The sequence below is a fragment of the Labrus bergylta genome, chromosome 21 (genome assembly GCF_963930695.1).
Source record: "Labrus bergylta chromosome 21, fLabBer1.1, whole genome shotgun sequence".
Taxonomy (NCBI): Eukaryota; Metazoa; Chordata; class Actinopteri; order Labriformes; family Labridae; genus Labrus; species Labrus bergylta.
The window spans coordinates 19,272,393-19,297,327 of record NC_089215.1 but is presented as its reverse complement, the minus strand read 5'-3'; the positions used below and the strand labels follow the sequence as shown (position 1 = coordinate 19,297,327).

At 44.2% G+C, this 24,935-nt stretch overlaps 2 protein-coding genes across 4 annotated transcripts; one reads left to right on the top strand and one right to left on the bottom strand.

The window, feature by feature from the left end:
• Positions 1-205: 205 nt before the first annotated feature.
• si:ch211-141o9.10 (probable endonuclease 4) lies at positions 206-7,013 on the bottom strand. Of its 2 annotated transcripts, none has more exons than XM_029279510.2 (8): positions 6,915-7,013; positions 5,594-5,761; positions 4,977-5,186; positions 4,623-4,805; positions 3,018-3,149; positions 999-1,103; positions 761-890; positions 206-509 (listed from the first exon to the last, which is right to left on the bottom strand). In XM_029279510.2, the coding sequence occupies exons 2-8, from the start codon at positions 5,757-5,759 to the stop codon at positions 449-451; spliced, it is 987 nt and encodes a 328-aa protein (XP_029135343.2). In that variant the 5' UTR covers positions 5,760-5,761; positions 6,915-7,013; the 3' UTR covers positions 206-448. The 2 variants fall into 2 exon arrangements, with proteins under 2 accessions (XP_029135343.2, XP_020500458.2); XM_020644802.3 differs by lacking the exon at positions 6,915-7,013 and adding an exon at positions 6,142-6,280.
• On the top strand, positions 6,124-24,569 carry tnrc6ba (trinucleotide repeat containing adaptor 6Ba). Of its 2 annotated transcripts, XM_065950022.1 has the most exons (22): positions 6,124-6,262; positions 8,748-8,834; positions 9,017-9,038; positions 9,346-9,792; positions 9,902-12,922; positions 13,815-13,979; positions 14,305-14,501; positions 15,486-15,557; positions 15,711-15,914; positions 16,130-16,249; positions 16,451-16,576; positions 17,305-17,475; positions 18,021-18,137; positions 18,240-18,444; positions 18,668-18,835; positions 18,999-19,145; positions 19,702-19,845; positions 20,152-20,244; positions 20,599-20,802; positions 21,157-21,224; positions 21,438-21,577; positions 21,694-24,569. In XM_065950022.1, the coding sequence occupies exons 2-22, from the start codon at positions 8,778-8,780 to the stop codon at positions 22,259-22,261; spliced, it is 6,456 nt and encodes a 2,151-aa protein (XP_065806094.1). In that variant the 5' UTR covers positions 6,124-6,262; positions 8,748-8,777; the 3' UTR covers positions 22,262-24,569. The 2 variants fall into 2 exon arrangements, with proteins under 2 accessions (XP_065806094.1, XP_065806095.1); XM_065950023.1 differs by lacking the exon at positions 16,130-16,249.
• Positions 24,570-24,935: the final 366 nt, after the last annotated feature.

Below are 24,935 nucleotides of genomic sequence, written 5' to 3'. Positions count from 1 at the left end.
AGGATTTAAAATGATCAAACTAAATAAAGAAAAAGAGGAATATAAAACAATAAATACATTATATCTGATGAACTAAACTCTCAATGTGTACATCTGCTTGCAGACACTCTAAAGCTCTCAGGATCCTCACATCAGGTTCGTATTTGTGTGTCCATGCTGCCCTCTAATGGCTCACTGTTAACAAGACAGCTTCTCACAAGTCACATTAAAACTTAGAAAACACATTTATTCAACTCCTGTTCAATCAGAGACAAAACCTACATAAACCATTCAAACTGTGACTGACGGAAACAACATGTCAAACTTTGACTGTGTTTAAAAAGAAGAACGGGTTCAGCCAGCCGTCCACTTTGGTCCTCCACAAACACTTCTATTCTCCCACAGATGTGCGAGCTGTGGCTTGGCTGGTTTCGGTTAAGCAGTGCTTATCGATGTGTGATGTTACTTTCTATTTTGTCTCACAGAGGGAATAGAGAAGTTCGATCTGCTCAGCATACTCGAATCCGGGTCTGTTGGGAAAGATAAAACTTGAATGTTTAAGATGTATCTCAGCAGTAAGAAAGCTAGTGGTACATAACAGCCTCTTTAAATTATATTTTTTTACTTAGATATCAAAGAATCACAACTCCTTTAGAAAAGTACTGCACTCCTTTCGATTATAATTTACATTTGTGAATGAATAAATACATGTAATACAAGTTTTCAAAGTTGGATATTTGTCCTTTTTAACCATCATCTCTCTAATCTGCCGTCTTCTCACCGTCCGGGTGTCTCCAGTATCAACGGGATGTTGTCCAGTCTGGGCTCATTGACAACGTCTCGGAAAGCAGAGATTCCAATTTGACCTTTACCGATGTCTTCATGTCGGTCGAGGTTGCAGCCTAGCTTACCTGCAAAACAAGAAGAAAATTTAGACAACAAAGTTAAACGGCACGAGTCAGAATGATTGTACATATAATCAAATAGCTGATATTCTTGTGAGACAGGCCTGGCTTTACCTTTGGAGTCATTGAGATGTACAGCTTTGAGATAGTGGAGCCCCACTTCTTTATCAAACTCATCGAGCACGGCCTTCACTCCTCCCTCTGCAGAGAGGTCATATCCTGACAGGGGCAAGGAGAATACGCTTCAACATGGAGAGACATAAGACTGCAGTGATGGTTAGAGCTGCTCTTTAACAGGCGGGAGCTGTCTCTCTCTTGCTTCTTTCCATGGAGGTGTATATATTCCTGCTCACTGTTTTGGTTGCTTGTTTGTTTCATGTAAATGAGGTTAACATCAGGGTTAGTGGGTAAACAGTTTGCATATTAGGATGATTTTTCTATTTTTTTGGTAGATTTTGTTGATTTGCTGGTTCTCATCGTCAATCATAAAGTGTAATCATTTTATTTTTTAACTTGCAGCTGGAAAAACAGTTTAGATGGGAATTACTGCTAATGCCACCAACTGGCATGAGTAGGTAGGAACAAGAACAATCCTTTTCTCCATCCTCTTTGAGGCACGTTCCCGGTGAGTCAGTGAGTGCTAAGTGCTGTCCCATTGTCAAATCATCAGATTACGTACTTTCCCTGAGTCCTCATTTCTGCAGTCTTTTTTTTTGTGGGACTAGGTTTATTGCAAACTTGGTGATGTGAAGGACATGAACGTCCAGTCCCCCGGTTTAATGTGAACAAATGTTCGTATACTGCTCTACCAAATAAGGTTGGGAAAAAAACAAAACTAAATGGAAACAAGACAAGCACAGACATGATGGGAGAAAAATTCAAACAAGCTTATTCTTTAGACAACATGAGGTGAATCACTGTTGAATATTTACACATGATTAACATTAGCTCTTTTTCTGAATTTTCATAGATTGCTACAATACAAATGTAATGGAAGAAAACAAAATACATACAGAAGGTAGGCTTTTTTCCCCCTTATTGTTTAATGCCACATTTTGTTTTCAAGCCTAAAAGTGGGTCCCATTCCTCATTTTATACCATCTCAAGCCCTAACGGACTCACACACTGCATGCATGACATCAGTCAAGTTGACCTATTATGCTGACCCCAATTTTAAAACTCTGGATGTCCATACTTCATTTGGACAAAGTTTCAGCTCGAGGTAAACGTGTGTCGGAGTAATCCCAAGAGAAGTCTGAAGAGACCGGTAAAAGGATTGTCCACTGATTTCACGAGAAGGCTTCAATCCTTTACGTACAGGTGTTGTTCTCTGAGCACTGGAGAGCAGCTCTCCCCTGGCAGCCCTGCAGCATTCTGCCCGTTCTGCCCCTGGAAGGCTTTCAGAGAGCTGGCCAATCAGAAGGCAGTGACCACATGGGGCCTTATAGAGACAGCAGCTGAAAGAAACCTTTCAGACAGAGGCTGTAATAAGAGTTTTTACTGATGTCAGTATAAAATAAGTATGAGGTGACTGTGGCTCAGTTTAGGGCTAATGCTGTCTGCAGTTCGATCCCCAGTTCAATGAGTCCTTGGGCAAGAAACTTAAGCCCAAGTTGCTCCCGCTGCTTTCCCGTGTCTGTCCAATTGTCCATCCATTTACCATAAATAAGAAAAAATGTTCTCTCTGTAAATGATGCAAAGCTACTCTATAGGTACTCTCAAAGGCTGACAACATGAAAGGTGAAAATGAGGATAACATAAGGTCTTTAAAAAGGTACAGTGCTCAGGCTTTAGGGTGGATACTGGGATTGGGCAATGGAAAGAAAAGAGCTGTTCAAAAGAATCCGATCGTTTATGAATGTAGCGTCACAGCCCCGGTGGCAGTATTAACATTTTGAGCCTTTACAGGGTTCAGCTCCACATCAGTAGTGACATTTTCAGCTTAGACATCAGGCAGATTTAAGATTTATAGAGTGGAGGATTCGAGCAAAATATATACCAATGCAAAATGTTTCTCTGTTAAACTCAAGCTCCACTATTAAAATGTGGACTGTGTTAAATTAAAGGATGGTGCTGGATGTTGATTTCTGTTGTTTCTGTGGGACAAAAAGATCAAGCTCAGGTTTGACTCACCTGCAGCGAAGGCATGACAGGTATCCAGACACACGCCCACTCTGCTCTGGTCTCTCACTCGGTCTATGATGCTCCTCAGCTCAGAGAACTTGCCACCCACGGTGCTGCCCTGCCCACTCATGTTCTCCAACACTGACCCCATGGAGGCAAAAAAAAAAGAGAAGAGAAGAAAGCATTATTAGTTTGATATCCCAACTCATCTCCAATATTTCCCCAACCACACAATACATGTCAGACGTTGTTCTAGCTGCTGTGCATTCCTGAGGCACAGCCTGAGGGAAGGTTTCACTTCTGCCTCTGTGTGTTTTTGCGAGCAGTGTATTCTTGTCACTACAGCAGCATTAAGGGAAAGGCAGTCAAAGGGACTGTGATGTGTGCCATGAATCACAAGTAATGTAACACCAGTGAAAAGCCTGCAGACAAGTTCCTGCAAATTGAAAGTTATGCATTAGAACAGAAGTCAGTCTGAGGTCAAGTGGTTAAGTATACGATAATTAAACTCACTTTCTTCTTTTCTTGTGGTAGTTAAATTTTTCTGAATGGGGTCAAACATATTAAAGTAGAGTTTTATTAATTAAATTCAAAGTGATTAACCCACCAATTATGATTTTTAATGACATCAGATTGAATGTTTTTGTGCAATGGGTTCCAGTGTGACTGCTGAGTGTTCTCACGACACTAGAATAAAAACCACCAGCTCATCATCGTCTCTCAGTTAGAGTTTCTCTACATTGAACCAATGGCACTGATAAAGCCTTTAAAAGGAATGAACTGAAACATTTATAATTCCAGGCGTATTGTAGTATTGTAATGGAACTTTAAGGCTATAGGTGAAACACCCACATATGTGTCCTTTAGCTGGTCAGTTTTAATTTCCTAAAGCAGTTTTCCTGTGTTTAGCCTCTAAAATTGGGTTTTCCACACGTCATTCCTATGTTGCTACATGCCATAATTTTCATTGACAATTTACCCCGTTTCCACCAAGCAGTCCGGTTTGGTTCAGTACAGTTCGGTACGGTAAACCCTGAACTTGCTTGCGTTTCCACAGCCAACCGTACTATTATTTGGTAAATGGAGTGTAAGCCAGATGGAGATCTTCACCGTAATGATACATAGGTCGGCTGTGGTTCAGTTGGTAGAGTTGTCGCCTCTCAACCAGAAGGTCGAGGGCTCGATCCCAGCTGAGCAACATGTCCATTGTGTCCTTGGGCAAGACACTTAACCCTGAATTGCTCCCGCTGCTTCAGTGGCGGTGTATGAATGGCATTAGTTACTTCTGATGGATGATATTACATAGTGATCACTACCATCAGGGTATGAATGGGTGTGAATGTGTAGGTGTGACCTGCTGTGTAAAAGCGCTTTGAGTAGTCGGAAGACTAGAAAAGCTCTATATAAGCTCAAGTCCATTCACCATTACCATAGGTGACGAGGAAGCTGACCCTACACATCACAGAAACTAAATAACATATTTCATCATTTAAATAGCTTTTAAGCTGATTCAATTAAATGGTCATTAAGCTCAATCAAGATTCCTGCAATTTGTGAATAGTATAACCTTAGTACCAGAGTACTGGGTGTTATTGATATTTTGTCCACCCCCACCTGTAACCACAGCGGGTGTTTGATTGTGAGCATGGTTGATTGCTCCTGCTATCTTGTCAACACACTGCTCAGTGGTGATGGAGCCCAGGGAGGAGCCGGGGTGGAAGTTGTAGAGGCTGAGACCGAGGAGGTTGCAGCGGCTGAGCTCATCCAGCAGCAGGGCCTGGCTCTTCTCAAACACATCTGCATTCAAAAACACAAACCATAGTAGATTATTGAACGAAAACAATGGAGTGGGACAATTCAATTCAATTCATGATTAAATCATTTAAAAAACGAGGGCAGGTCACACAGAGCAGAAGAGAAGTCAAAGACCGGACGTAAAGGAGACATCAATCAGAGTGTCTCACAGACCCTCTTTAGGAGATCCACAGTTCATCAGGTAGGACCCATGGGGCAGGATGTGAGCTGGATCATAACCCTGAAGGGAACATTGCTCCTGGAATTTGGCTGCTGCTGCATGATCCAGTGCGGGTCTCTTCCATGAGCGCTGGGAGCCCAGGAAGAGGGCGAAGCTGCTGCCACCCATCTCCGTGCATGACTCCACCGCTTTCCATATCCCACCTACAGGAAACAGAAAAACGGCCTCACAAGAACTGAGAGTGTGAGTTAGGCACAGCTGCGTTTCCCCAGGACTTTTTGTTCCAGGAGCTACTTTTCAATTGATTCAAAGTCTCTTCCAGCCTTTTGTTATCTCGAGCTGTGATGATAAAGCTCATTATTCTGCTGACTTGTGGCAAGGTCTTGTTAATGCGGCAAGTAGGCCTACTCCACCAATCAGAACTGTTCAGTGCAGAGTGTGCCTGTATTGTCCTAAGTTTAGCTTTTGAAACAGGAACTTGTATTAGTGTGTGTGTGTGTGTGTGTGTGTGTGTGTGTGTGTGTGTGTGTGTGTGTGTGTGTGTGTGTGTGTTCCCTGGGGAAAGTTCTTTAGTTGAAAATGCATCTTAAATGATTGCATTGAGCCTTACCTTGAATGCCAACATGACATCCTATGTACTTCTTATTTCCTCGCTCCTTCCTCCTCCTGTCACCTCTTTCCTCAGCCTCCTTCTCCTTGGTGTCCTCTTCCTCCCTTCCTTCCTCCAGAGCCTCTTCGGTTTTCCTTTTCCTTGAGCCTCTCTTTTTCGGACCCATTGCTATCAAGGCAAAGTTGTGATTATGAATTTACAAATCTGACAGTTTTCAGTCATTGACTTCCAGTGGGTGAGGTGACAATGTGCCTCCAGGTAGTCTGAACAGATATGCTTAGGGCGACTGTCAAAAGTTTCTGAAGGTCAAAATGTGTGTTTTATGCATCCCTCCGGTAGGAAGCAGCCAGTCAGAGAGCTTCCACGCAGCTGCTCATTGGAGACGCTTCATGCTGAGCACCAAAATGGCCGCCCGTCAACCGACTGACTCCACAGCGCTTTGAAATTTAAAATCTTCTGCACATTAAGGTTTACACTATTACAACGTCAGTACTTACTTACACACCAGTAGCTAACTTCGCGTGTATTTTACATCATCTGCCACTTACTTGACTCTCCGCTCAGCCTCGACGAATGCCTCTAAAAGATAAAAAAAAAAAAAAATCGCACTGAAGCACTTTAGCAGAGCTAGCTTAGCACGCTAGCTTTTCGTCATATGTGATTCCTGAGGTGAGTAAACACAATCCTAAGATATTTGAATATTGCACGGTATTTACATTGTCACGGTGTGTGTGCATGCAAAAAGTGGAAGCTACATCTGTTGGTGGTTAAATGCAACGCTACTGCGTAATGCTGAAGCTAACATGGTTAGCCTTGGCTACTTGTAGCTCCAGGTAACTTCGCTTATCTAGTTAGCTAGCGTTAGCATTAGCTTTAGCAGAGCTGGATGTGTGGCTCGGTGTATGAGATGGTAAAGACCGTAAGGGTACTCAGACCACATTATTAACCCGTCTTAGGTTAGTGAACAGCTGTTTGATATCTTGTTTTTGTGCGTGCTGTTCTGCTTTATGCGTTTTTTTTACGACTATGGGTGGACACCACTCCTACATATTATAAACGTCCTCTCAGGAGCTGCTGTGTAAGTTGTCACTTTTATGTTTTACACTTCTATGGATGTGGTGTACGTGTTGTCTGTAACATGTTTGTGCAGGTTTGAACACCTGTCTTGGATACTGGAGGCCGCTTCATCAGTTTTAGCGGTAGAAAGCATATCTTCTGATGCAGGATTGGGACCTTTAGCTTCTGCAGCTAAATGCGGACGAGGCTGAAATAATGTTGACAGGGCAACAGGGACACGGCATCATTAGGTGTTGTAGTTTACCTGCGTGTTGTAAAGAGTACCTGGAGAGCTGAATGCATAACTGAACAGCTCGTATCAGCAGCTCTGATCCGTCAGGCCTGAAGAGAGATGTCAGCCATGATCCTGCACACTGAAAGCAAACATAGTATTTATGCAAAAACGAAACTAAACTACATTCTTCAGGGATTATCTGTTCAGTACGGTTATGTAGAACAACTGTCGGCTCTCTAATATGTAAATAATCCAATACGACCTTTAACATGGTAATATAAGCTAATAGATCCAGTGCGATATAAAGCTTTGTTATATAAACAGTAAATAGCTTTAACTCTTGGGCCATGTTATCTGCACTATTAATTGTTTTCTTATAAAACCTCCACATGTGTCAAACATCAAACTATTCTTACTTTAGGCTTTCTTATCAATAGGTGGATTTGTAAACCAGCTTGCTCTATATATGTCTTCTTGTATATTTCTCTTAGAGACTAATCTGAAAGAGTTGTCAAGCTCCATTTTAGAAAACATTAAGCACAAGCATGCAGTTGGTCACTAGCTTTGGTTTCTATAGCAACATGAAGATTCTGTCAGTCTGCGAACATGATGAGTTCACTGACTGTCAAACCTCTCCAACCATCTACATTTGTCTAACCTGCCAGTGTGATTGGCTTACAATATTCTGTATGCTTACGATAGGGATCATTTCTAGAGATGGGTCGATTCAACTCTTTGAGGTCAGATACCGATCTGATACCTGGGCTGTGGGTATCCGCTGATTAAGTTACTGCCACAATCTGACCCACAGTTTATGTACCACATGCAATAGTAGCTCTCACCCACTGTTGTCACATTGAACCCTTGTTGAGCATCATCATCTGTGCAAAGCAGCAGAAGCTGGGCACTCCTTTGTTGTCCTTGGCCTTTTCATGTTGCTAGCATTGTCTCTACAAATGTCATGCACTTAAAGTGAACTGATAAAGCGTTTCCTTGATGGCAGTTGAAATTAAATCGCTGGTGTTGTGATCCATGGAAGTTTTTAGCTTGTAGCCTTTAGCACTGCACTGTGCGGTAATGTCAAAGCTCCAGGTACCTGCAGTGAAGTTCAAAGCTTTTACATCCATTAACCTCGCTGCTAAACCTTCTCGTGCGTTCCTGGAGAAGCCAGGCAGAATGCTGTTAGAAATTACTTACGTGATGGCAAACTGTACTGGGATCTTAAGTGTTCTTGTTCCTGTTTCTTTTCCATGCCGCCTACAAACTAAACTGCTTAGTTTCGTCTGCCTTCTTTGTTTTTTAAACTTTTCGTTAAGTCGACACCCTTCCCAACGTGAGCCATGCAGATATTGTTTATAGGGTTTGTTAGCTTAGCATACTCTGTGCTTTGTTAGCTCCGCCTAGCAAAATACACAGGCCTACCAGTGACGTTGTGCACACACGTACTTGCCTTAATCAAAGAATAGCACAGAACTGGGTTGTGTAGATTGGCCTCGAGAATCGGCCCAATCAAGCTATCGGTATCAGACCAATATGCAAAACCAGGATCCGATCGGTGCCATTCCTAATAATTAGTGTTATTTACCTACAGGTTGAGCTGTATCCTTAACCAAGCATTTGATGGCTGATTAATTCTTTCAAACTTGTGATCTACTTTCGCTCACACACATTGATGGAGGCTTGCGGTACATAGCCTTGAAACGACTGTGATGTTGTCTCCCTTGTTTAATGCTGCAATAATTATGAACTTTGTCTCCTTTTTTGTTAAGCAATAATTCAATTAAGTTTGAGGCAAAACAAATGTGCACCATGTTTGTTTGTTTTAAATTATACATTTGTAAAGTCTTTTTTTCTTTTTATCAGAAAGGAGTATCAGGACAGGAGCAGTAGTTCATGGAAGACAAGAAAAGGAAGAAAGACGACAAAAGGAAAAGGGAAGCCTCTCAGAAGGTGAGCATATTCACTATGACTTGCAGGCTTCGGTAAGGCATTAAGTATGCACTTTACTGTTTTTAGTTGTTTTTTATCAGTATTTTGGTATGCTGAGGTTTCACTTTTGAATGTTTAAAATGATTTTTATTTCATGGTGTCCTTACTGTGATTAACTAATGTCTTTGTTTTGTTAACTTTAGGGGACAGAACAAAAAAACAAAGGTAAGACCACAGTGAATTGTGTAAATACCAAGAAAAAATGTCAAGGGTTGGAAATATTTAGCAAAGCTCATCTGTATTGTCACTGTATTAAAGTGTGCTTAGAAGAAAAGGTAAAAGCCATGTTCATGAAGCTGATGTCTCATCATCAGGAAAGTCTTTGTAGTATAATATGCTGATTATGCTCTATTCAGAACATGAGCGTAGATCCTTCATTTTATGAAATTTATTTTATGTTCTTGATCTTTATGTTTTTTTTAAATGCTTAATATCTTTCTCATCTGTTTTTCTTTTCACCTTAATTTTGCAGTGCCAGACTTGTCTAAACCGGTGTCTGCCCAGTCTCCTGCCATTCAGAGCAGCTCTGCCTCCCCCAGCCCTGGACCCACCCCCTCTGCCTCTCCATCCCCCGCCACCTTGGGCCCTGGCAGTGCTGCCAACCCGTCTCAGGGCGGCAACAATGCCAAGCGCCTGGCGGTGGCCAACGGACAACCAACCTCCAACACCATTTCTTCTTCCACCGCTGGCGGCGCCAGTGCTGCTGGAAACAGCAGTACCAGTAGCGGAGGCGGTGCCCAGGCACCTCAGCAGCAACCGCGCTACATGCCGAGAGAAGTGCCGCCACGATTCCGCTGCCAGCAGGACCATAAAGTGCTACTGAAGAGGGGTCAGCCGCCACTGTCCTCCATGCTGCTGGGAGGAGGAGGAGGAGGGGGAGGAGGGGATGGCCCCAATGCAAACATGGCTGCTGTCTCAGGTAAATGTTTGCAATGCTGTCGAAAATAGAACAAAATTCACTTTTTGTAAAGGTTATACAGAAAAAGTCTCAAAAACTTCTAAAGTTTCTTGTTGGATCCACTTTTCAGATTCGGGTGCAGCTGCCTCCTCATTGGCCCTAACCTCATCATCAGTTGCTGCTTCTACTACTACTTCTAATTATGCAAATTCCATGTGGGGGACGAGCTCAGGCAGCCAGGCCTCTTCTCAGGGTAGGGAGAAGGTTATTGTCGATGGCAACGACCTGGAGGAGTGGCCTAGCATCGCTGGCAATGATGGGGGAGGAGCTTCTTTCACTGGGACTGGGGGGGGCAGCAGCAGCAACAACGTAATGCCTGTGAACAGCGTCAGTGCCTCTGGCAACCAATCCTCATCTACTTCCTCGTTCTCTTTGCCCAATGAATGTATGCAGTCGTCCAATGGCGTGGCGTGGGGAATGGCTGCCTCCCAGGGTCATCTTGGAGGAGGGAATGCAGTAGCTGGCCCTCTGCTACAACAGCCCTCCTCACTTTCCAAAGCCTCCACTGTGCCAGGAAGCCATGATGCCAGTGGCCCCGTCGATGGCAGCAGTGGTCTTACAGGTGCCAATTTCAATCCAAATGCCAACCCTTCGGCCTGGCCTGCCCTGGTGCAGCAGGATGGGCCCGCTGCTGTAGGGGAAGGAGGTTCTCCTTCCTTCCACCACCAGGGCCCTGGAGGGTCTTCGTCTGCCAACAGCTCTGCTTCCCTGGGCCTGGGAGGCGGGGCAGTCGTGGTGCCGGGGGGTCACCCACCTTTATCTGTGAATCAATCAAGCCCCCATCAGCGCCAACTTCACCAAATGCAATCCAGAGACAGAGAAATTGGAGCGGGGAAGTGGGACAGCGAATCAGTGGGACCAAAAATTGTAGGGGGGGAAGGCATTGGGGGAGGAATGGACCGAAGTGTAGGAGGAGGTGAGATGAGTGTGGGGGACCACAACCTTGTCTCCACATGGAGAGGCCAGCCTTCTTTCCCTGCAGCTAACTCCAAAACGGGTGCCTCAAGGACTGATGGTTGGGGTGATGGAGGAGGTGGGGCAGGGGGCTTCGGAGCTGCTGAAGGAGATAATGGAACCACGGGTTGGGGATATCCGAATTCCACTAGTGGGGTTAATGCGTGGGGCAGTGCTGGAACTGGGGGAAACAGTAGTCAAACCTCCGGGGTATCTCAGGGAGGATGGGGGTCATCAGGACTAGGAGTGGACAGAGGGGTTTCCGGTAGTGATTGGGGTGGTAAATCCACCGTTGTTGGTGGAGCTAATCCTGGAGGAGAGGGAATGGGTGGAGCATGCAGTAGTAACAGCAGCAGTAGTGGGGGCAGCACAGCAGGTAACCCCCCTGCGGCCCCCACTTCTTCCTCAACTGCCACTACTACAACCAGAGCCTGGGACAATCAGAAGGGAGAGGGTGAAACAGGGGAGTGGGGTGGGAGTGTAGAAGGACAGGGAACACAGGGAGGATCTTCATCCAGTGGCGGAAATTCCAGGAGCGGGAGCGGCAGCAGTCATAGTCGTCCGCGTCGCACATCACCTAACGCTGAAGCTGCCTTACAGAACCTGCTCAGTCGGTCTGATCTGGACCCTCGGGTTCTGTCCAACACCGGCTGGGGCCAAACACAGATCCGGCAAAACACAGCCTGGGAATATGGAGATCATGGAGGACAGAGTAAAGTTGGAATGCCATCAGCTACATCAAAACAACCATCTTCCCTTGGTGGTTCTTCTCAGTATTCTGGTGGACCCAGGACCCAAATCACTGATTCCATGGGTCCAGGGGCTGGTCCTTCCCTTGTTCCCTCTGCTGGGTCCTCCGGAGAAGGCTGGGAGAGCAGCAGCAACAGTAGCAGTAGTGGGGCCTCTTTGTCCGGGAGAGCCCCACCACCTTCAGGCCCAAACATGAGGAATCTTGGCGTTTCACAATCTGGGCCAGTGACCACAACAGGACCTGGTATGGGGTCTGGGGTTATTCCAGGACACAGCCAGCAGGGGAAAACTACAGGCTGGGGTGGAGGTGGGATGGGGGCAGGAGATGGCCAGGAGTCCAAGGGTTGGGGGAATGAGGAATGGAGAGACAGTAGTAGAGGAGGAAATGGAGATGGATGGGGTGATCTTGGTCAACAAAGTGAACCAGTGAGGGGAGGCTGGGGGGGGACTCAGGAAGAGAAAGGGACAGGGAGCTGGAAAGAAATGGGAGGGAATGGAGGAGGAAGTGGGTGGGGATCAGGACAGAAGGCTGGAGTAGGTAGGGACTGGGGAGAGCAACAGTCCAAATCAAATAGTGGAGGAGGTGGATGGGAGGAAGAGAGGAACAATGGAGGAAACTCAGGTGGGGATTCAGGTGCGGGTGGTTGGGGAAGTTGGGATGATGGTACACCCCGGAGGACCTGGGGAGCAGGGGGCACAGGGGGAGGAGGTAGTGGTGGTGGGGGGGTGGGTGTTGTTGGAGGCATGGGGTCCAAACCCAATCAAAGTTGGAGTGGAGGAAACAAAATGCACCAGATGCCAAACAGCCAGCCGGGCTCCATCACAGGCCCGCAGGCACAACTGCAACAGCAACAATCACAGCCCCGCAATCAGCATCCACAGCGACAGCAAACGATGGACCAAGGGGCTATGCAAGGGGGCGGTGGGAGGAAACCAATCTCTCAAGCCCAGAATCAGAACCAAAGCTCAGGCTGGACCTCAGGGCCTATTCCTGGTGGTTCTGGAGGAAGTGGAAGTGGATCTGAACCAAGCGGATGGGAGGAACCCTCGCCGCAGTCTATAAGCAGGAAGAACGAGATAGATGATGGAACATCAGCATGGGGAGACCCAACCAATTACAACTACAAGCCTGTCAACCTGTGGGACAAGAACAGTGCCCCTGCTGGCCAGCAGTCTCATGGCCAGGGTCTGGCTCAACAGCAACAGCAGCAGCAGCAACAACAACAACAACAACAACAGCAACAACAAGAACAACAGCAGCAGCAGCAGCAGCAGCAGCAACAGCAGGGACCTCCAATACAGCAGCAGCCTAGCAGGCAGGCTGCAGCGCTTGGAGGTAGCAGAGACTTCAACACTGGCCATGGACCTACAAAAACTTCCTCTGTTGGTAAGAAGCTACAAACAGTCGAATAGAATAGAAAGTAAGGTTGTAAAAATGCAAATGATATGAGATGATATAGGCTTATTTTACACAATCAGTTTTTTTCTTCAAATTTATATCAGTTTAAATGGATATCAAAAAAACAAATTATATTTTGACAAGTTGCTACTTAAATTCTATTTAATTTGACATATTAATTACAATCTCTCTATCCTTGTTATTACACTCTTTCAAACCGTTAACTGATCAACCCCAGAAAGAAAGTTTTTACCATAGTAAAAAATAATGGGGATCCTATGAAAATAAATAAACACCTTGTGCTTACATCAATCGTCATTACGATTCCGTTAAAACCTCACAGCCAGCTACTGTTTTTGAACTGTAAGGTTCAGAGGGATGCAGACATTCCATTAAGGCTTATTGTGGAGCAGAAGTTTATCATTTGAAGGTTGTTGTTGGATTCCAGTTGTCTCAGATTCAGTTGCTACAGTTTGATAGTAAAGGAGATGAAGTGTTTTGAAAATCTTAAAAGAAGTTCAACTCAAAACTTCAATATTACAGTTTCTGCATTTGCAGTAACATTTGATTTTTTTGGAGGTTCAAGATTTGCTTTGAGGTTAAATGTTTTTTTGTATTACTGAGTCATGGTTGCTGATGTTTTTAAGTCCGCAACCTGCTTGTTGTCTCAGCACTTTCAGCACATTACACTTACAGTAGCCGGCCATGCTTCTTTGGCTTCAGTGCCTTGTTTCCTTTGACTTCTGTGCACAGCTTTAACCATGCAGCAACCTGCAGACTAGTCTAGACTCTGACTAAGTGAGAAAAATAGGTTTGTCCTTTCGCAAAAGGTCTCTATGAGACTACTCCATCTTGACCTGTGTTGTCTGTGTGTCTGAAGGTCCTTCAGGTTGGGGTGGTGCCTCTCCAACCAGTCCTACAGTGGACAATGGCACGGCAGCTTGGGGAAAGCCTACTGAAGCCCCCACTGGCTGGGGAGATCATGAAGATGCTGGAGGGAAGACTACAAGCTGGGGAAACCCTTCTCCAAACCCCATCAAATCTGGTTAGGGATCAAATAAAGACTAATATATTTTTATATATATATATATATATGTGTGTGTGTGTGTGTGTGTGTGTGTGTGTGTGTGTTTGGGGAATACTGCACAAAATTAGTTAAATTTAACATGACTGTTTTCATTAGATGTCCATACAAACTTATTTTGATGTTTGTGCTGGATTGACCAATTGATATTGTCTTTTTATAGATTTGTGATGTTTGCATGCTTAGCCGTCAACTTGCACTAAGAAATTAAGATCTGTACCACATCTGTAAATTGCCTTTTCAAGAAGAGAATGTGCCATTAAGTATTGCCCCTTTTCACTTTCAGGTTCAAAGTCTATGCAAGATGGCTGGGGTGACAAAGAGAGCTCTGTTGCTGCCTCACGTCACTCAAGTTGGGAGGATGAGGAGGAGGGAGGTGGCATGTGGAACAGCGCCGGCTCCCAGGGAAGCAGCTCATCTTGGGGACAGGGAAGCAACGGGGGCTGGGGACAGAGCCAGGCTGGGAAGAAGCCCGGCAACAAGGTAGGTTACTGGTTCGAAAAATAAATATTGATTTAAGAACATTTGTAGAATGTTGATTATTATTCACCACACAATGTCTTGGGTCATTAGTCTTATTTTGGGTAAGGCAAAGGTAATCAAAAATGTCACTGTTAACAATTAGTCGGTTAACAAAGACGTTAACTTTGATATCAGTTAATTCTGTTAATAAACTGAAGTTAAAGTGAACGTTAACTGGTATTATTAAAAAAACATCTGCTTATTGCAATGTCAATAGATCCCAGTTCTTAAGAGGCCATGATGACTTAGAAAACTTAAAATTATATTGCATTGGTTTTGAAAATGTACAAATAATATAAACTATTCTGATATATCATCTCCTTTGACTACCCGCCTACGGGCTGTAAGTGTGTTTTCTTTTCACCCCCATTTAACAATGTTCTGTCACTCATGCTGTACGTAGTTAAAAGATGCAACCAACACAGCAGCCACAATCTACGCATATGTCAGACCACAAACTAACAAACAAGTCTTCCTGATTAATTTTTCTTACTGTCGGAGAGTCTACTGTACTCTTTCCGTCAAAATATTTCAACAAAAACAATCCTGCTGCATCAGCAACTGTCCCTATAATCCAAATCCAGAAAAATATTACATTACATCCATAAAGATCAAAGGATTGCCCAAGAATAATCTGTTCACGATTTTCAGCTGACTTGAGATGGCGAAAGGGAATTCAAGTAACAAATTTGGTCACATTAGAAATATATTCCACTACTTGATTTCAATGAATCTTTGGACAGTTTGAAATCAAAGTCTAAATTAATCTTTGGAAAGCTTAAAGTGAAAGTCTAAATTACTCAGTTGGTTGCTTCAGTTTCTCTTGATCTTAGAAAGCAGAGAAAAAAAATCATTTATTTTTTAGACATTACAAATTATTAATGTTTCTCTGATTAAACCCTTCATGACATCATTCCTCTGCTAAGTTTGTTATTTGTCTTTCAGGGTCCTCTGAAGCCTGGGGGAGACTCATGGATGAGCCCCATCAACAGACAGTTCTCTAACATGGGACTTCTGGTAAGATAGATGAGTTATCTTCTCATGTGCATGGTGTTAATATGGTCTGGCATCCTAAAACACGCTTATCCACCTAGACATTCAGGCATGTAGTATTTCATTTACAGCATGATTATGATGTTAATGAAGATGGTTGTCTGTTTCCCCCCCAAGAATGACGATCCCAGTGGCCCAAACATGGACCTGGCTCCAGGTTCGCTCCAGGAGAAGAAGATGGATGTGGATAAAAGAGGCATGTTGATGAACGATTACAATGGAGATCTGAGGAAAGGAGGAAGAGGAGGAGGGGGGATGTCTTATCGTCCACCTGGTTCCAAAGAGGCAGTACCTGGGGATCCTGGGTCCTACTATGACAAGGTGACGCCTCGCTGCTATCTTACCACTCTCTGTCTCTTATGTCTTTCTCATGTCTTGCTAACACTTTGTCGTTTCTCACTATTCTTTATTTCCCCTTGTAATCCTACCTTTTCTTCCCGGCCTCTGCCGTTCCTCCCTGTTTCAACCGTCCTCTATCCCCCCCCCCCCCTTCACCAACACTCAAATTGGTCCTCTATTGGCTGTCCCTGTGACAGACCTTGCCTTTGACCAATCAGGATTGGTGCCTTGGGGAGGAGGGTCCTTACTCTCTGTACTCACCACCCACTGTCTTCAAGCCCCATTCCCTCTTCAACCACACTGTCCCTTTTAGACAAGTAAGATAACCTATCCTCCTGTTTCTGTCCCACCATTTTAACACTGTGTTCTTGTAGTATTCCATTTCCAAAAGATAACCACGCAATTATACCTCCGATTCCTCATGGTCAAGTCTGTCATGCTCTGATTGATCTGCATGTTTATAAAAATCTCCCCTGTTATGGATCCTGTGATGTTAAATTTTACATGCTCAATTACAGGGTGGTCACAGTATTTTCGGCAGTGGAGGAGGAATGGCTCCGTCAAGACACCAGCCAAGTGTCCCACCCTTAAACCAGTCCCAAGGGATGCGAGCGCAAGTGCCTCATCAGTTCCTGTCACCTCAGGTACAAATGCTTCTCTGAACAGTATTCAATGAGGCTGTCTACATGTTTCACACTTATTCAGACACAGGAAGTGTTTGGTTTGACAGTCTGTCTGTCTGTGTGTGTCATCTTAACTGTTTGTTTTTGTTGCAAAGTAACACATTTAATGCAGTACAATTTCAACTCTGAGATTTGTTTAAGTTTTGGCAAAGCCCACCTCCACATTTTTAGCTCTTATAGCCAATTTCTGTCTTTTCTTGTTATGATATGCTGTTGTTATAGAAGCTCATAACTAAAACATTGTTTGAAAGTTCATTACACATCTGCTTAGATGACTCTTGCAGCTTTGTGCACTTTACATATTTGATTTTAAGATGAAAGGTGGCAGTTAAGGGGAGTTGGAGAACTATTATTACCATTAACTCCAATGGAATCCAAACTTTATTAAATGATCTGCTTGTTGTCAATAAGGTGTCTGTCAGTCAGAGTTGTCCCTAGAAAGCATAATCACATTTCAGAACAACACTGATCATGTTTCCATGCTTTAATCTGAAGAATACAAAGTAAAATGTGTCTTTCAGTCACTCATTCAGGGTGGAGTAACTTTTTAACTCTAGCTAATGAGAACATGGAAGACAATGGAAGTTAACTGGGGTGGAGCAGCAAGCTAACATGGTTGCTAGTGGTTACTGCACCAAAGCGTTTCTGTGGTAACAGGTGTGCTTGCCTGCCGTTGTGTCTGTCTGCAGGTGCCAGGCTCCGTGCTGAAGCAGATGCCCCCTCCCAGCGGGAGTGTGGGGGGTGTCGGCAGCGTGGGAGGGGTGGCAGGACTGGGGGGAGGTGTGTTCCCTCCACAGCTGTCCCCTCAGCATATTGCCATGCTAAGCAGCATCTACCCACCTCACATCCAGTTTCAGCTGGTGAGAAGCAAATATACACCGCTACACATCAGTGCATGGTTTAATCACATCCTGCTGAGTCTGGAAACATGAAATGATCTTATCAAAGTTTTCAACATTTTTAAAATTCAGAACTTAAGAAAATAGAGAAATGTGGAAAAAATATGTGCACTTACTGGGTTATCTCTAGAGTGACATAGTATGCTGAGATAAAGAATGACTCGTCGAAATCCTACCTCAAAACTCAGGAAATAATTCAGATTAATTCAAGTAAGAATTAAGACAATATGTGGACACAACAGTTTTTCAAATAGCAAGTTTACAAAGCACTTTGTGACAGATATTTTCAGGACAACAAGCTTTTGCGAAATCTCTTACCAACTGACCAGGCACGATGATGATGATGATTCACTTCACTGAAGAGCTCAAATACTCACACTCAGGCTGATAATCATTCAGTTGACAAATGGTTTCATGTGCAAACCTTGCACTGCATTTTTGTCTGCGTTGGCTTCTCACTCCTCTTTTGTTTCTTTTTCTGTTTCACCCTGCCTGTGTTTGCTCAGGCTTGTCAGCTCCTCCTGCAGCAGCAGCAGCAGCAGCCCCAACAGCAGCCACAGCAGCTCCTGCAAAACCAGAGAAAGTTCACACCTAATGTGCGGCAGCAGGCGGACCCTCAGCAGGTACACGCATACACACGCATACACCCACTATCTCACTCACCTTATACTTCTAGACTTCGTCCTCTCAGCTGCTGACCCTTGTTCTATGTTGTTTGTCTTCAGCTGGCAAGGATCATGGCGGTGCTTCGACAGCAGCAGCAGCAGCAACAGGTTGGGGGGTTAGGTGGCAGCTCCAAACTTTCCCCCTCCCACCATAGTGGAGGTGTCGGAGGGGGTCCCAAACTGCCTGGGGCTGAATCCCTGCCTCATCCAGGCCTGGCAGCATCTATGGCTGACCTGCACCAAAAAACTCTTGGACACTATTCTGGTGAGGGACTGTTTCTGTGCTGGTTTAGAGCCCATTTCTGGTTGTGTGGTTTGCATGAGCAACATTTCAAATGGAAATAAATGTTTTTCACCTTTTATTTTTTCTTTAATTTATTCACAGTTGGATGCCATGTTACTCTGGTAGCACTGAAGTTTTATTTTAAGCAGATGAAAGTTGGCAAATAATAAACCTCTTGATTCTCTGGGTCTCTTCTTGTACGCAGGTTTTAGTTCTGGGGTGAACCTTCAAGGTCTTGACCTGGGTGGCTCTGTGGTGGGGGGGCCTGGGGGCATGAAAGACCTAGGGGGTCAGAAGTCTCGATTCAAATGGATGATGGAGGGACACTCTTCTCCAGATGCCTCCTCACCAGAGAACGCATTCCACAAAAATGGTGAGATGATCCGTGGGGTTTTTGTATAAAGGGTTTGATGAGACATGAAAGGGAAAGGTGTCCAGGCAGAAAGTGTTCATGGGAGATTGTAAAGTCATAGATTACAGTCATTATTGAATCCATCTCTTGTTCAGTGATGTAACATTCATCCTTGACCTTCCAGGTCCTGTCACCCCAATGAAGATGCCCGGGGGCTCGCCCTACTCTCAGTATGACATGATGGTTGGAGACGGGCTTGGAGACAACTGGCATCGCACCCCTGGCAACAAGATGGGAAATAAGCCTACCCCTACGCCCAGCTGGCCCCCTGGTAATTAACATGTTAGAATCAAAGTGATTACCATAAAATTCTGTGTGTAAGACCCACTCTTAATATCGATTTTTGCATCGTAAGTTGGCTGCGTAAAGTACACCGACGCGTCTAAAATACCAGTATATAACGCTGAGACATGTGCCGTCATGGCAGCAACTGCAGCCTCCGCCAGCAAAGTAGCACCGCCAGCATGACGAGAACATGCTGGCGGTGCTACTTTTATATATGGATATCACAACTATCAATGTTTCCATAGACTGAGAGCTCAACTACTGTAGCAGTAGGTTGTAGAACTCCACATGGTGAAAACAGATGGTACTAAAAAGAGCTTCACAGCTGTGCAGAAACTGCATGTTGTGGACTCTGCTGAACACGGAGCAAACCGTCACACAGAAAGACATTTATTTAAGTTTTAACTAGTTTTATTTCTCATGTTTAAATATTGTTTGCCGTTGAACGTGTCTACTGTTGAAGAGGGTTTCATATTTATTTCATCTTCTGTCTGCCTCTTCAAAACTCTCCTCATCCGACCACGTGTGTGTCTTCTCTTTAGAGTTCCAGCCTGGCGTGCCCTGGAAGGGAATCGACCGTGTCGACCCTGAATCTGACCCCTACATGACCCCGGGGAGCATGATGGGAAATGCAGTGTCCCCCAACCTCAATGATACTGAGCACCAGTTGTTACAAGATAATACTGGTAAGAATTGTAACCGCTGTGAGGACACCGCTTTAATTATTTCTATCCTGCTGATGTGAAGATTTGTCAATGTTTAATTTCTTGTCATGTTGTGACAAGAAATATTTTTGTCTTTGCTTATTTAAGTTGATATATTTGTTATTAAACACTTATGTTCATCTTATAATTTGAAATGAGCTATTGAACAGTCAATAAAAGCTGCTTATGAGAATGTCTCCGTAAATAAAGATTCTCTCTGTTGGGATAGTTGTTATCATTCATGATGAAAAACAATCTTACACACTTTCTCTGGGTATTTGTTTGCAGATCCTACCCCTCCCCTCAACACCTTGCTGCCTTCACCTGGTGCCTGGCCCTACAGTGCCTCAGACAGTCCCCTAAACAACGCACACAACTCAGGTAACAGCAGGCAACCACACGCCACCACATTCCTGGGCTCATTTTAAATTGGGCTTTAAGAGGATTGACACTTTGAGAAATCTTTATTTTAATTTTTTTTTTTTTTCCAAGTACATATATCAATTTATACAAAAATAGATCAATGGATTCATACAAACTTTCCCAGTGAGTCATATAACTGATTATCTCTGATATTTAATACTTTTAACTTATTTTATGAACAAAACACATTGATAGAAGTCCTTATTTACCATGTTCCCATTTTTCATACCCTATCTGTGTCAGAAGCTTAAGATTTGCATACATGGTTTGTTAATATGTTGTTTTTTTTATTGCTTCTTTGTCCCTATGCAGCAAAGTACACAGACTACAAGACCAGCTGGCCCCCAGAGCCCATTGGACACAAGTCCTGGAAAGCCAGCCGTGGCAGCAGCCAGAACCAGCTGTCCCGCCCACCTCCAGGATTAGCCAGTCAAAAGCAGCCGTCACCTTCCCCCTGGTCAGGAGGAGCCCCTCGATTGGCCGGCAGGAGCTGGGGTGGGGGCTCAAGCTCCTCTGGTAATGTCCCAACACATTTCTCATATTGCTTTGGTATGAGGGTTGTTCCTTTCCCTCATACAGGTTCAGTTAGTATTGAACTACAATTAAACTACACACAGCTTATTTAAATGTACACTGCTGATGAAACAACTGGTTGTGATTGCTGAGATAAACAGATTGTCTTTTTTTTCCGACTTAATAATCCATTTATATTTGATTTTGAAGTGCAGCCAAGCGTCAGTGTAGGCAGCAGGGAAAGTCATTCATCATTTATCCGAGGGGCAAAACAGAGTGGGATTGTTTTTTAAGTGAATGTGAAAAAATCTCACTCTGGATTTTTTGGTTTTTTTTGTGTCTGTTTACTCTCTGAAGGCTCGACCTGGAGTGACGGCAGCTCTCGGGAAAGCTGCTGGTTGGTGCTCAGCAACCTCACACCACAGGTAAACAAACAGATGCATTATGCAAAAACTACTGAAACTACCTAAGGGAAACACACAGCACTTTTAAAGCTGTAACCATTTTGTTACTGCCATGCACCAATCAGAGGCGCACACAAATATTAATCCACATGGGAACAGTGCAACTTATTTTTGTACCTCAACCCACGAGTCTTCTATTTGTTTTACCATCATCTTTCTTGCATATTTCTCCAGATTGATGGCTCCACTCTGAGGACCATCTGCATGCAGCATGGCCCTCTGCTGACTTTCCACCTTGGCCTGACCCAAGGCACTGCTCTGATTCGCTACAGCTCTAAACAGGAAGCAGCCAAGGCTCAGAGTGCACTCCACATGTAAGTCTGTTGTTCTTCTACCATCACATGGGGGCCATAACTCCTGAACTCAAATGAAAACATGTTCTGCAGAAGAAAAAAAAAGAGTAACTGACAAACCTTTTTTGTCATACCAGGTGTGTTCTGGGTAACACAACCATTTTGGCCGAGTTTGTGAGTGAGGAGGATGTAGCTCGCTACATTGCACATTCCCAGGCAGGAGGAGCAGGGAGCGCTGGAGGTACAGCTGGCTCTGCAGGCTCTGGGCCTACATCCGCCTCCGCAGTAGCAGCCAGTGGTAACGGAGGGAGCTGCGAGAGAGTGGGAGCAGGAGGCAGCGGCGTGGGAGGAGGAGTAGAAGGAGGATCCACTGCTGGAGGAGGAGGAAGTGGAGGAGCCGGGCATTCCAGCTCTGGGTGGCAGAGTCTGGACAGCACAGGCAGCTCATCGGACCAGCCTGCCACCCAGGGGTCTGGGCTGGGCATCTTCGCCCAGTGGAGCAACAATGGTGCTGGGATGGGAGGGGCCGGAGGCGTGGAGGCAGGAAGGCAGGGTCTGTGGGGGGGCATGGGGGGGATGAGCGGGTCGGGATACCCCGGCAGTAGCCTCTGGGGTTCCCCGGCACTTGAAGATTGTCACCAGATGGGAAGCCCTGCCTCATTGCTGCCAGGGGACCTGCTGGGAGGGGGGGCAGACTCCATTTGAAAGGGCCGACTCACACTCTCACACACACACACACACACACACACACACACACACACACACACACGCACACAAAAACAACACGTTTTACTCTTAAGTTGTAATACATATTTCACACTGTATTTATTTACACATAGTGATTACATTAAATTAAAGCTACACTGGTTAGCCAAAAAGCAGACACTCAACAATCATGCCCCACCCAGGCTACATGCAAATACATGCACACGTACACACACACACACACACACACATTAAGCCGCTTAACTTTAAATGAAGACAACAGTAAAACTTGAACCGGGGAAAAAGGTGAAATCCATTAAACTCTTAGGACTCAACTGGATAGCTCTTTCTCTCTACTCCAAATCCCACCATCTGCATCCAGAGACCCAATCACTCAGGCATGCACTGTAGACAGGCTCGGCCAGAGTTGAACACATCAACAAGTTTAGCTATTGCTGTTTTTAGTGTGCCACAGTTATTTTTTTTTCTCTCCCTTTTTTATTACTATTTAATGGTTGAATCTCAAAATTCCGACTTGCAGACTGAGCCCTCATAGACCTGGCCGGCTCACTTCTGAGTTCTCATGTTTGGAAGCTTGAGAGTTGGGAAGGAGCTGAAGTTTGTTGAAATTTTTGGGACAGCGCCACACTACTGAGTCAACCGGACGATCAGCAACCTTGAGGTTTGGAGAAGGAAGAGGGTTTTTAGTAGGTACTAACACACCTCTACCTTGGTGGAAATATGCCATCAACATGGGACCCAGGGTAAAAAAAAACCAACAACAATTGAACAAATACAACATTAGCCAAACTTGCACTATATGCCTCTGGGGTTGTTGTTGACACATCCTCCACAAATCCCTCCATGTTTTAAAACAGAGCTACAACACAACAACTACACAGACCTTACAGGACGACTTAATGTTACAACAGCAGTGGCCTTGGCTAACACCCAGCGGCCGCCCGCCTGCCATGTCAGCAGCATCACACCTTCTCATCAGTTACACTCTGCTCTTATATTTGACAAGCAAAATTGTAACTCCTCGTTGATGTATGTCGGTTGTTTATCATTTCTTTCTGTTTTAAAAGAAAAGAGAAATGTGTGAAACTTTGTGAAAATCCAGAGATGTCCTTTTTTTGCCCTTCAACACTGACCTCGCTATTGTATTTTTTCTTACTCGAGAAAATTAAGTTGGTTATTATATATTGTCATGATGTTAATGATGACTATGGTCACTTATTTACTCGCTGTACAAGGTGCCCTCCTGCCTGCCTGTGTGTGCATGAAAGGAGCGATGACAGTATGACCGAATGGAGATGTGATGAAGATAATGACGAAGATATCGGGAGTGTCTGTGTTATTGCTACAATGTTGAATGTTTCTTTCTTTCTTGTCCATGAGAGATTCATCAGAATCGTTTGTGTGTGTTTGTTCATGTGTGATTGCGTGTGTGGTTGCTTTTGAACACTTATCTGCTCTAGTCAGGGAAGTGAATAGATGTTAATCTGACAACTTGCATTTGAGTGAACGAGTTTGTGTGGTTGTGTTATGTTTGCGTGCTTCTCTGTGTGTGATAGCTAAAAAGTTCAAAAACATTGGCACTATTGCATATGTCTCTTAAGTTGTGTTTTTTAACAGCATTTTGTTCTTGTTTTGGGTTTTTTTTTTCTGCCAAATGCAATAAGAGAATATTTTGTTTTTAAGACGAAGCAACCAACTGAAGGCGTCTCTATTAAAGATGCCAAATCCTACCATACCAAGCTGAGCTGGAACAGTGTTTTACAGACACGTTAAAGACATTACCTGTTATATTTTACAGTTTTTTTTGTTTTGTTTTTTGTTATGGTGTATCAATTTAAATTAAGTCAGTCTTTATTATCACTCCTTTTCAGGTTGTTTTCATTTGTTTCAGATGTTACAAAGAGAAGAGGAAATTAATTTAAAGCAGAAAAGAACAAGATAATAAAGGTTGAATTGAAGTCTAGTGTTTTGTTGTTTGATTTGTGAGACTGAGTTGTGAACAGTTGACGTGGATGTCAGGAATCCGTTGCTCACGTCTGTAGCGTTTCCTTCAATGCAGTAATGTTCCTCACGCTGTCAGCAGAGCTGTCATTTGTTTAGTAAAGTTTTTGCTCCCAGAGGTGATTTTGAATCTACTCTATATTAATGAGCAGTGCAGGAAGACAAAATGCTGTATTCATTTAAGGAATAGTTCTTGATGTTTTTCTTGCCCATCTCATTGTGTTGTTTCTTTTTGGTATTCTTAACTTAAATTATAATAAAGGAAAGAAACCTCTCAGTTCAAAGATTTATGAAAGGATTCTTTTGTTATCATGACTAAATTCCTGAAACTCAACCAACTATTTACAGAAAGGCGAACTAATTCCATCAAGGATGATGAAAACAACGTTTTCTGTTGATCGTCTTAAGGGCCATTCAGAGAGGATGCAGTGGATGCTGCACGACGCTCAAACACATTCATTGTAAAGGTCACACCTGCCTCCCTGCAGGCTGCACATCAGTGAGAAAAAAAAATCTATTTGGATGCAGCGCTTCATGAAGACACCTCAATGAGTCCAATATGAGGGTAGATCAGACCACATCTATGACCCTGAGTATTTCATGACCACACCCTCTTCTTCTTTGCCGCTCATCTTCCTCTCCTCAGCAGGTC

Excerpts from the sequence above, each read along its gene's own strand:
- si:ch211-141o9.10 (XM_029279510.2), bottom strand. The coding sequence starts at position 5,759 with ATGGGTCCGAAAAAGAGAGGCTCAAGGAAAAGGAAAACCGAAGAGGCT. Across the intron at positions 5,187-5,593 it reads ATGTCATGTTGGCATTCAAG|GTGGGATATGGAAAGCGGTG; the intron begins GTAAGGCTCAAT and ends TGTTTCCTGTAG. Across the intron at positions 4,806-4,976 it reads CTGTGGATCTCCTAAAGAGG|ATGTGTTTGAGAAGAGCCAG; the intron begins GTCTGTGAGACA and ends TTTTGAATGCAG.
- tnrc6ba (XM_065950022.1), top strand. The coding sequence starts at position 8,778 with ATGGAAGACAAGAAAAGGAAGAAAGACGACAAAAGGAAAAGGGAAGCC. Across the intron at positions 9,793-9,901 it reads AAACATGGCTGCTGTCTCAG|ATTCGGGTGCAGCTGCCTCC; the intron begins GTAAATGTTTGC and ends TCCACTTTTCAG. Across the intron at positions 16,250-16,450 it reads ACACTGTCCCTTTTAGACAA|GGTGGTCACAGTATTTTCGG; the intron begins GTAAGATAACCT and ends GCTCAATTACAG.